At 38.6% G+C, this 11,728-nt stretch overlaps 1 protein-coding gene across 1 annotated transcript; it reads left to right on the plus strand.

Annotated features, from left to right (window-relative positions):
• Positions 1 to 7: 7 nt before the first annotated feature.
• Positions 8 to 8,079, plus strand: LOC108676383 (dedicator of cytokinesis protein 4). The gene is made up of 9 exons (XM_018164452.2): positions 8 to 144; positions 573 to 767; positions 998 to 1,147; positions 1,718 to 1,876; positions 2,155 to 2,337; positions 2,576 to 2,740; positions 3,006 to 3,089; positions 4,250 to 4,432; positions 7,342 to 8,079. Exons 2-8 carry the CDS (start codon positions 744 to 746, stop codon positions 4,403 to 4,405), a joined length of 921 nt encoding a protein of 306 aa, XP_018019941.1. The 5' UTR covers positions 8 to 144; positions 573 to 743; the 3' UTR covers positions 4,406 to 4,432; positions 7,342 to 8,079.
• The last annotated feature ends 3,649 nt before the right edge of the window (positions 8,080 to 11,728 follow it).

Here is an 11,728-nt window from a genome sequence, read left to right on the forward strand (position 1 = left end):
GGCTTCACGCTTCAGCTTCACGCTAACCAGCTCGACTGGAGCAGCCGAGTCCTGCACGCTGACCTGCTGTATCCTGCACAAACAGAGCTAACCCGCAAGGAGTATATCTACAAGAAAATAATCTTCTATTTCGACAAAGGAAAGGTCAGGCAACATTTAGATCCCATTACCTCCTGTTCCAGATTAGCGTTTAGGAAAAGCTCACTACTTTCTTCTCCATACAAGCGTTTATGGTAATCTTTACCTACTTTTTTTCAGGAAAATGTTGCTTGTTAATCTTTTCTTAACATCGTTATTGCATTTGTCCGTTTTTGACGTAGAAATTGAACGTTCAACGATTAGCTTCATGTTCCGAATGAATTTGCAAGTAAAAAAAGTATATAACCTGTAGCTATAATACCCTATCGAAATATTTATTTCTTTATATTATACGTATATGTCTGATAGTTCATTCATTTAGTTAAAAGTTGAAAAACTAGATTGTGGTAATGATAAATATATTTTTGTTCGCATATATTTATTTTATCATAAATATATATACCTAGATTATAAAGTACATTATCATGTTTCAGTGTTGGGAGGAAGGCATTCCCCTCCTGGAAGAGCTTGCCAACCTCTACCGCCGACGACTGTTCGACTACCATCGCCTGAGCGAAGTACTCGAGATACAGGCTTCTTTCTACCAACAAATACTCACCGGCAAGCGATATGATAATGAGTACTTCAGAGTCGGTTTCTACGGCATGGGATTGCCACTCTTTGTTCGGGTGAGTGCGCATCAACAATCTGGTGGATCTCTATTATTGACATGCAATTGTCTGTTGGAGTACGTATGTACCAAAGACCTTTAGCAATCATAATGATTTTTTAAGAGTACTAATTTCTTGACAGTAAATCTGAGGTGTTTGAAAGTAGAAAATTTTAAAGCGAGGTGTGATCTATGGAAATTTTTCATCTTTAGAGTATCTTTTTAATATATCGATATCCTTTGTTCTAGAACAAAGCGTTCATTTACCGTGGACTCGAATACGAACAAATCGGCGCGTTCACTGAGCGCATTCAGGGCGAATTTCCACAAGCCAAGTTGCTGTCGTACAACATGCCTCCTGACGACGCCACCAAGTCCTCTTCAGACCAGTTTATTCAGGTATTCATCAACGCGATTAGTAACTTGAAGGTTATTGATACTGTAGCATTGTAGTAGCAGCGCCGAGATGAGCCGTGGGTTCGAGCCTCGGGAAGATCAGTTAATTCCTCTATGTCGCTCATAGCTTGATAGCCGACAAGGGCGGTGTCTCAGCATGACCGTGGGCGGTGCCCTAGAGCTAATTTTGGCTACCTGTTGCTTTGGTCATCGTAAGGTCTAAAAATAATCGGAGGAAAAAAATTAAGTTTTTAGTTTGGGTAAAAACAGTGAATGCTTTCCTCGCTGCTTGCAATTGCATCAAAGCCTTAATTACAAGATTACCATCAAAGCTTCAATTTTGTGCATTTAATTGAAACCTTGTGATTTAAGATTGGAAGAACTGAATATTGATTAATCTTTGACCTACGGATATAGGTACTCTTTTTACATTTAAGAGTTGACCTTTGACTTTCGAATATACTCTTTTTAAATTTAAGAGTTGACTTTTGACTTGCGGATATATACCCTTTCTCAAAGTAAAAGTATCTTTTATTCGCCCATATTCAATAATTCGCTGCTTGTTTCCTCAAGATCTGTGCGGTGAAGCCGGTGCCGGAGCCACGGCCGGAGTTCGAAGGCGTAGAGATCGACGAGCGCGTCCTCAAGTACTACAACAACAACAACGTCTACAAGTTCATCTACAACAGACCTAACGCTCGCGGCCATACTGATAAGGACAATGAGTTCAAGGTTCATTCTTTACCGTTTTGATGTACCGCTAAAATAATTCAAAATTATTTGAATTATTATTTAAAATAATTCAAAATTATTTTAGTAAAGAAGTCTCATGCTTAAGATTTCTGATTGTGACTGCTTGTACATGTAGATCTAATGTAACATATCATACCTCCTGCCATCTTACCTCGTAGCTATTGCCTTTACACAATCTGCCTCTACTCAATCATTGCCCTAATTTATAAATCCATTAAATTAATATGCAGAAAGTATATCTGTAACTTATCACACAGAACCTGTGGATCGAGCGCATCACATACACGATCAGCTCGCCCCTGCCTGGCATCCTGAAGTGGTTTGAAGTGGAGCACCAGAGCGTCGAGCAAATCTGTCCCCCACAGAACGCGTGTGAGACTGTGCACAACCGCACCAAGGAGATCAAGAACACCGTCAGCCACTACCGTGCTAACCCCAAGGTCTGTCCTCCAACATAATTTCAATGCGTATGCCTTTTCTATTGTGTAGATTACATGGGCCTATTTCTTCAATGCCGACGCTTCTATTCTATTCTATGGGAAAAAGCCCTTGCTTAAAAGTCTTTGTGATGACATTAAGGGGTAAAGTTCAAATTGCAAATTCATTTCAATTTGAAGGGGAATTCACTACAAGTTTAATGTACTGTTTTTCTCATTGGTGGTAATCTTTGAATTACAGGACAACATTCAACCGTTCACGATGCTGCTGAAGGGAGCCATTGATGCAGCTGTGAATGGTGGCATCGCGATGTATTTGTCAGCATTCTTCACCTCCGACTACCTCAGCGAGCACCCCGAGCATGCGGGCTGGGTGGGCCAGCTTAAACTTCATCTCGTCACACTCGTAAGTTAAAATTAAAACATTTTACATCACTAGTTTATCCTCACTGCAAGAACAACCCTTCTGAGGCTAAATGATTTTACTATGTAATAATCGCACTTAGTGATGTACGATGTAATAATCGCAATGATGAAGGTACACTTGTACCTATGTAGTCCGACAATAGTTACTCACTACAGGATCATAACATTATTCTCTAATAACTTATATAAAGTCTACTTTAAGCTGTTGTACTCAAAAAAAACTTAACGTGCGTGATGTTCTTCAGACGAACCTGCTGGAAACTGCGCTGGACCTGCACGGCAAGATCGCCCCCATAGACACCCTGCCGCTGCACCACATGCTCATCGACGTAAGAGTTTAACCCTTAGCCTTTAAACTAATTATTATTCATACTTTTTCCATGTGACTCTTGTCGTATTTTTGTATAATTTCCTGTCCAGTGAGGTCTGTAATTTTTTTCCTACTACGAAAGTTTAGGTAGTGCATTTCGATCCTGGGGTTATTTCAGTCGTTTTTGTGAGCCTCTTGACATTGTACTAGCGCCTTGTTTGTATTATTTGTTAGTGAAATAAACATTTTTTTTTTCATTTTGTTGCTTATGATATTATTTTGAGAGGAGCTTATTTTTGTCAATTTCTAAGTAGCAACATTTTGTTCCATTTGTATAAGTTCTGATCGATGTCGAATTAAAGTTTGCCGCAATTCGTTTAATTCTTCTTAATTCCTTAATTGTTGCCTTTATCATCAGGTAATAGTTCACACAGATGTTCAATGTTAGATTTATTGTTCGCTGTTCAGGTGTTCGTGAACGTACAACACAAGACGGAGCGAGTATTAGAGTGGGTCGTGTAGCTTGATACTGAAGGGTTCATTTATTTTCGCCAATTGTAGGTATGTTCATAGTTTCTTCTCCCATTGCAGCTCAATGTTAACCTCTCTTTGTTACTCAATGTTCAGGTGTTCAAGAGCATATAATAAATAGTGAAATGCGTCCAAGAGAGAGTCGTTTTGTGTGAGACTTAAAGGCTCATTTGTTTTCGTATAGTGTCTTCTTCTATTGTTCTTATTTCCTTTATTGTATTTATTTGTTGTGTGTTCTTTGTGTGTTCACCAATGGTAATTCAAAGTTCCCCTATCCTTGTTCCTTGCTTTTCAGGCGTTGGAGAACACACAATACCAAAATATCAAATAAATGTCTAAGAACAAGTTGGATATCGCGCCAGACTGAGAGGCTCATCCTATTTTCTCCCATTATAGGTATCATTTCTCTTATTTTACTAATTTGTTGTACATTCTTTGTTTGTTCTCCAATGATAGTTCAATTTTCCTTGGTCTTCAGGCGTTAGAGAACATAAAATACCAAAATATCAAATAATTATTATTATGAATATAAATATGAGTTATCTAAGAACAAGTCGCATCTCGCCAGACTTAGAGGCTTATTGTAGTTATTTGTTGTGTGTTTTTTGTGTGTTCACCAATGATAGTTCAATGTTGCTCGGTGTTCAGGTGTTCAAAGGCATGCAGAACAAAGTGACTCGCCTTTGTTCGTCGACGCCCGTGTCGGCCTTAGCGCTCGCCTCCCTCCCTGCACAGCTTCAGCCTGGGCACCCCGTCACCCCTGCCCCACACCCACAGACGCGCAGACTCCGATCCTGCCACTGAGTTCCGCAGGATTGGCTCAATTATCAAGTGAGTAATCCCGCAGGATTGGCTCTATCATTAAGTGAGTGGCAGTGAATAAATTCGCAGGAATGGTTTCATCACCAAGTGAATAATTCCACAAGATTGGCTTCATTATCAAGTGAGTGGCATTGGATAGGTCTGCATGATTGTCTCCATCATCAAGATGGAGATTAAATCTAGTGCATTTGTTCAAAGAGTTGAGCGTGAAATGATGCTTTTACGGAAGGGGCCTGAGGCCTCCTAAGAAAAAAACTTTTTCAGTACACGTAGCTGCTCAAGTACATGTAGGGGCCGCAGTGCACGTTGCCGTCTAATTCCCGTCTATGATTGGTGGGTTTATTGTAAAATACTGTCAATGATTGGCCAACGGAGTTAGAGGTCGTAGCTACTTTTGATAGTGCTGCCCTGCTAGGCTCGGGTTCAGATCCCGGCATGCTGTGATGATTCGAAGCTGGCATACCCATGGTTGAATTAATACAAGGTTGACCCACGCGCGGCTGCTCTTTGCGGATGTTGTTTGTTGTTCCGACTGTGACGTCTCCGTGGGCGCAAAATGTAAATACTGTCGTGAAACACGTTGTTTTTGTGTCGCAATTGAGAGCAATTTCAGAAAAATTGACCTCAAAATACTTATAAAAAACTCTAGTACTCCAGCTAGTCTCTCTCTAAGCATATAGAGCTTATTGAGAAATTTTGTCGAGCAAAATCCATGAATTGGAAATAACGAACGGGGCAAACTTGCTGAGAGAGTGAGAGGTCGTAATGGGTGCCTCACAGATCTCAGCCATCTCGAAAGATGACCAGAAAAAAATACTCTTCCCTCGACGAATCCCGCTTTTGTCAAGTGAGTTGATTGCTAATTATTTTTAATTAATCATGTCAGTTTAATTCTGATACTTCTCAGTTTATCTACTATATTGTACATGTTTCAGTGATTAACAATATATCATATCCTTGCCTTGTATTTGATATGGCGCGGGCTTCTAAGACGGTGACCTAAGGGCTAAGGTTAATGGCATCATCATGGCATGCCTATAGATTATATAAAAATACGGTTTTGTGTTTAGGTCAGTGGCTAATAAATTAATGAAAATTACTGGATAGCCAGCCTTATTGCCTTACCTAGGTTAGTAATAACATTATTGATGACTGATGATGAAATAATTGATGACAATATGGCAAAAAACAAAGAATCATCATGATTGCATATTAGAATATTTGTGAATCCTTAGATCCTGGCACTTGGTGCCTGACAAATTGGAATTTGGGAGGGGTAATATATGAACATGTGCTGATGTGCACATATCATATTGGATCTAAGAATATGTAATTAATTTTACTTTATATTTAGCTAATATTTTGGGCCTGATCATGCTACTAGCTACGCTGGCTCATTGATCATCAATCTTGAATTTATGAACTCACATTCCCAGTCACAAAATAATTTATTTGGTGGCTATATTATGTATTCCAATTATAATGAATATCATTCTTTGGTCTTATGAAACTAATTTTTGAATCACATTTAAAATATCTGTATCATTTAAGAATACACAAGACCCTCTAACTTCTACCTAAGTCTCTTGTACTGACAGCTGACATTAATCAGTAGTCCTAATTTATTATATGAATCATTAAGCCAATTTTATCAATAAAATAGCCTCAAGGGTGCTTGGGCATTAATCGTGAATTGAGACTATATTTGAGAAATGGCAAAATCTAATAATTCGACTTTAATTGTCCAATATTGCGAAAACCACAAGAAAATTTCAAACCTGTCTGTAGACCATAAAAAAGTTTCAAAATAATTTGGGTTAAAAAGCTATATAAGTCAGTCACCTTTTAATCTTAATTGCTCTACAAGACTTTTTTAAGGAAAAAAATTGTATAAAAAAACATTGCAAAATCTAGTACTAGGACAATGTATCAATTAAAGCTTAATAAGTGCTACAATATCATAACTTTTATCAGACTTAGACTGACAAATATATACGTAGAGACAAATTTTTAAATTCTTCACCCTGGCAGATGGGCAGACAGTTTTATTTGTGAAGTACATGTTGTGTTGGGTAATGGTAGCATGAGAATAGTAGTTCTGAGTTTTGGATAATGTTACATTATTTTGTTATCAAATCATTAAATTTTAGAGCAAAAACCCTCCTAGTCCAGCTTATCAACTGGGAAAAATTGAATTTGTTTCATAAATCCATTCATGCATCTATTCAGCATTTTATTGGTAGATCAATCAAATTTATGAAAGTGACTTCCATGCCAAATGATATCATATTACCAAAAATTGAGTCAGTGGGAAACTTTTCAAGTGTTTATTTTAACACGTTAAATGCGGCACGACCCACCGGTGAGTTGCAGGCCCTTTTTTCAGATAAATTCCGCAATTTAGTTTTTTTTCAATTGCGCTTGTCGACATAAATTTATGATGGCAGTACGACTCTATTAAATTTTAAAAAGCAAGGAAAGAAGGAAAATTTAATTTTTGCACCGTAACCTTCATATTTACTAGTATATTTTGAATTGTGGGCCTTTTTTCTGCGGACCTGGCCGTTTTTAGGCCATCTGCCTGAAACGTGGGTCGTGTCGCACTTAACGTGTTAAGTGCAGGTGACTAATGTATGAAATTTCAAGTGGAACCATACTTTCAGAGACATTCTGAGTTCATTATTAGCTAGATATAATATTGTTCCATGAATTGCTGTACAGTTTGGGATTGTTATGTGAACGTCCTAGTTTCTTTTTACCGCCCTTTGCAAGAATAATTTATATCTGTTCATATTAAGATACATTTATTGCATGATGCAGTAGTTCATGAATGAATGGAGTCCACACAAATTGCCTAGACTGAATAGTTTAAATTTGTAACTTTGAATTATCTGTCTTCATACCATTTTATTTTTCAGGTTTGGCTGTGACTGTAAAGAAACCCAGGAAGATGAACCTCACTTCAGCCTGCTGATCGCTACACCTAAGGCAAACCACAGAAGCTCTTGGTCCCACACACAAGGATGTATGTGTACCACTACTGTTTCTTCCCGTCCAGCTTCTGAGCGTGGAGCACTGTGGCTCAAGGCTTGGCCCGTCCAGCTTCTGAGCGTGGAGCACTGTGGCTCAAGGTGCTGTCTGTGGTCGCCTCCACCTTTATTGCCATCGAAACATCAGTGAAGCTGCTGTAATGTAGACCGTTCTATGCTTTGAACAAGCCGAAATCTGTGATGTTCTTAAATCGTTTACACCGTCCCAGAGTATGCAAGCGCTTCCCGGAAAGTTGACTTGCAAGATTTTCCATCGAGCTACCATATAGTTTCCGCATAACCATCAAGAAGCTATTACTAACATTTTTTGAGCATTTAGGTTCTTCATATGCACAACTTATTTTCGAGAAAACGAAACTGTTCTTATATGCGACTAACACTTCATTTATTATGATTCAATGCAACTTAGTAAAAAGATGTTCATGTTACGAGGGTTGTGCAGTAACATGACCTTTGGACAGTGGTATCTCTACAATTGGCTTGACCAGTTCGCTTTTAAACCTTGTGTGGTACGTTTTGTCATCTTGAAACGTTTTCATGCTGCAGTACGTGTATATCTCGCTGTGGGTCATAATAAATAGTACCAAGTTAAAGACTTTTTATTCATAACGAAGTATTTGTATTTCTCGTAACACTAGAACTTATTCCAGCAGTTGCGCCAAAAAGTTGGGAAACAACAAAGGTGATCAATGAGTCCATTGGTCTATGCCAGTGGATGAAAAACCCAAACTTTTGGAAGTTTAAAAGATTTAAAACTATTCATATGAAAGCGTCTCGATAATCAACCTATAGAGCGAAATGTACAGTGAATAGTAAATGTAACAAACTAGTGGGAACAACCTAAATAGTTAACAAAGATTTGTTCTGCTTTACTGTTTCGTCTAGTAGAGAATTATCGTGAACACCGAGGTATGATAACGAGACTTAATTACCGGTTTATTTAATAAAACGTCTTGATGCTCCGTTCTTGACGATACCTCATTCTAAGCAAAATTTATTTAACTGATAAATAATACGAGTGATTCTTCAGAGGTGATCGCGTATATACCTTTTAATTTGAGCAAGGCAAATTGCAGATGCATTAGAATAATGCTTACAAAAGATCTTACGACAAACTTTTTCACAATTCCGAACACCGATTAACTTTGTACCAAAAAATACTAACGAACACATTTTCAATGTAAGATTCGAGGCAGAAAGGGTTGTTTGCTGCTCTGTGACCAACGCATATTGGAATAATATCCAGGTACAAGCACATTGTGCGCTATAGAAAGTAAGGCATTCGGTCCCTGTGAGATCGCGTCTAAAGAGCCTCAAGCACAATTTGAGTCAATTTACCTAATTAGCAAGTTTGTTCAATTTTTCAAGAGTGGACCGAGAACTTTGTAGCTGTAGTTTCTTGTTGAGTCATTTATTCGTAAATTCTGACTATTTCTTGAGGTATATCGTAGGTTTTATCAACGTTGCTTAAACACCATGGTGCTGTCTGAAGGCACACTCAAAACCTCTGAAATGAGGGATTAGCTCAGGTTTCATGAAGGTGAGGCCACCTTTGCTCACGTGCGCTATCCAACTTCCGGAATCGGCAAGGTTTGAAGAAACTTGGGGGAACTTGTGAGCAATGAACCCGAGAACATATTTAAAAGCTTCCTCCTCATTTTCTGGAACCTCCACAGAGCAATCGGAATTCGTGTCATCATTTGGCAGGCTTATATTTCTGAAGACATTACTGGTGAGGCATGGGCTTTCTGAACGCCGTGATGCTGCTGAAGCACTGCACTGGTGAATAGTTTGATTCCGCAAGTAACCGCATCATCGTCAAGTGCGAGCACAGTATTTGGCTCCAAGGCAACAAAAGCTTGCTGTTGCCCAAGAACGAACTTCTTTATGCGGTGCATAAAGACGTCTTGATTTCAGGACGTCTTGATTCAGCATTTCAGCCTACCAGTGGCAGTGATGATGAAACTAACTTTGAATTTGGAAAGCAATGCACGATGAAGTTGAACGCGGGATTTCGACGTTATGATAATACTATTTATAAATGGGGAAAATTTTTCCATGGGTAACACTTGAAAGCTGAAGACGCCGAAGACGCTGAAGTCGCTGAAGTGGCGAACGATTGATCGATGGAGCGCCTCGGCTGAACGAATTCCGCGAATTTGCCAAGAAGTAAAGTAACGTTTCTCATTATCCTATGTTGAGAAATTAAGCACTCAAACTACGCATATCTCCTTTTTGTGTTCTACAAATAAAAAAAAAATAAATAAAAAATCTGACAAATAACATATGCTCAAAACGGCACTATACTCATGTTCATACAATTAAACTCATTGCCTTATCTTGGTTTGAACAGTCGAATCTTACGACTATGAAAGCATCTTATATAAACAAGGCGGAAATCAATCAATCATATTTTAATTTACACCACCACACAGCACTATCAGTAAAACTCCGCACTCGACCACAACATTTAGCACTCGCCAATAGTGCTTAGCGCAAAACGACCTCTTACGGTTTAACTACTTCAAAGCTTATATCTCAGAAAATATTCGCTCCAGAGAGTGCGGAGTGATGAAATAACGTGAATCAATTACTTATTCACTGTAAATAATCACTCCGCACTCTCTGGTTTGAATATTTTCTGAGATTTAAGCGTTGAAGTAGTTAAACCGTAAGAGGTCGTTTTGCGCTAAGCACTATTGGTGAGTGCTAAATGTTGTGCTCGAGTGCGGAGTGATTATTTACAATGAATAATTAATTGATTCACGTTATTTCATCACTCCGCACTCTCTGGGTTGAATATTTTTTTAGATATAAGCGTTGAAGTAGTAAAACCGTAAGAGGTCGTTTTTCGCTAAGCACAATTGGCGAGTGCTAAATGCTGTGGTCGAGTGCGGAGTGATGATTTATATTGAATAAGTGATTGATTCACCTTATTTCATCACTCCGAACTCTTTAGGTTGAAAAATCTCTGAGATATCAACGTTGAACCTGTGAAACCTGAAGTGATCGTAAGGTTTCATTTGAAATGATAGGTGATTAATCGTTTAACATATTTAAACAGAGAACGGGTATATCTGCCTCAAACGCTATGGTTCGAGATTTTCATTTCATTTGACACCAGTGTTTTATATATAATTGGTGATATGCTATTGCAGTGTCTGCTTCTAAAATTACGGAATCGCCCGATTTTCCGCCGCATTCGATCGATCCATTATTCGCCACATGTTCCGCACTTCAGCGTCTTCAGCGCCTTCAGGAGAAAGTCAGTTGCGTTCGTGGCGAAAGCACGTGTGTAATTTTCGTTCCTTGAAATAACCGGCGAATTTTGAAGCTATAGATATTCAGATTTAGTTGTAATCCCTTGCTCAAACCTACAATAAATTCATTCAGACGCAACACGCAACTGGCTCTCTCCCTCTGGCCTCTGCCCTCTGAGGTTTGCCAGTCTGCTTTGAATTTTTTGAATTTTTATTTATTTTATTATTATTTTTATTTGTTCTATTTTTTTACTTTTTTTTCTTCCTCTTTTCTTCTTCCCTTTTATTTATTTCCTCTTTGTTAATTTGTTGCTGTTTGTTTTCGTTTATTGGGCAAGTTGAACTCTTCCAACATGAGTGATCCCAGCTGCCTTGCTGGTGCAGGGTTTGGTCCTCCTGAAATTAGTGGAAGCACAGAAGATGGTGGTAAGGAAAATGTAATGATAAGTAATTGTCTGGATGATGAGGTTGTTGCTACTCATAGTGGCAAACCAGAGATTTTTTAGAATCAGTTCATTTTTAATTTCCTCATCTACTCAATATTTTAATCAATTTCTTAAGTATGAAAATGCTGGTATCCAAGATACTTTCCTTGTCTACTTATAGGACTCAAAAATGAACTTGATGAAGAGTCTAAAAAAATTGCTGCTTTGCCACTGTGTTGCTACTTGCTTCTGATGGTGTAGTGGCCATGGTCAGGAAGATGTGCCAGTTGCGCGGGAATTTATTTTGTCATTTTAACGACCTGTGCGGTGCGCCGTACTATGCTGGTAAAAAAATGCACCGTGCGCCGTACTTTAGAAAGTCAAAATAGTTCTACTATTCTAGTCGACAATATACGCGAGTATATTGACTACGCGAGTCGAACTGACAATAATAAAATGTAAGACATGTCCAGGTTACTTCTGACTCTTCCGCTTGTCCGCCTTGTCGGATACGGAACGTACGGTAATCGTAAACTGCGGCTATTATACATACGAAATGTAAACAGACGG

Source organism: Hyalella azteca, unplaced genomic scaffold (assembly GCF_000764305.2).
Source record: "Hyalella azteca isolate HAZT.00-mixed unplaced genomic scaffold, Hazt_2.0.2 contig8545, whole genome shotgun sequence".
In the NCBI taxonomy this organism is placed as follows: Eukaryota; Metazoa; Arthropoda; class Malacostraca; order Amphipoda; family Hyalellidae; genus Hyalella; species Hyalella azteca.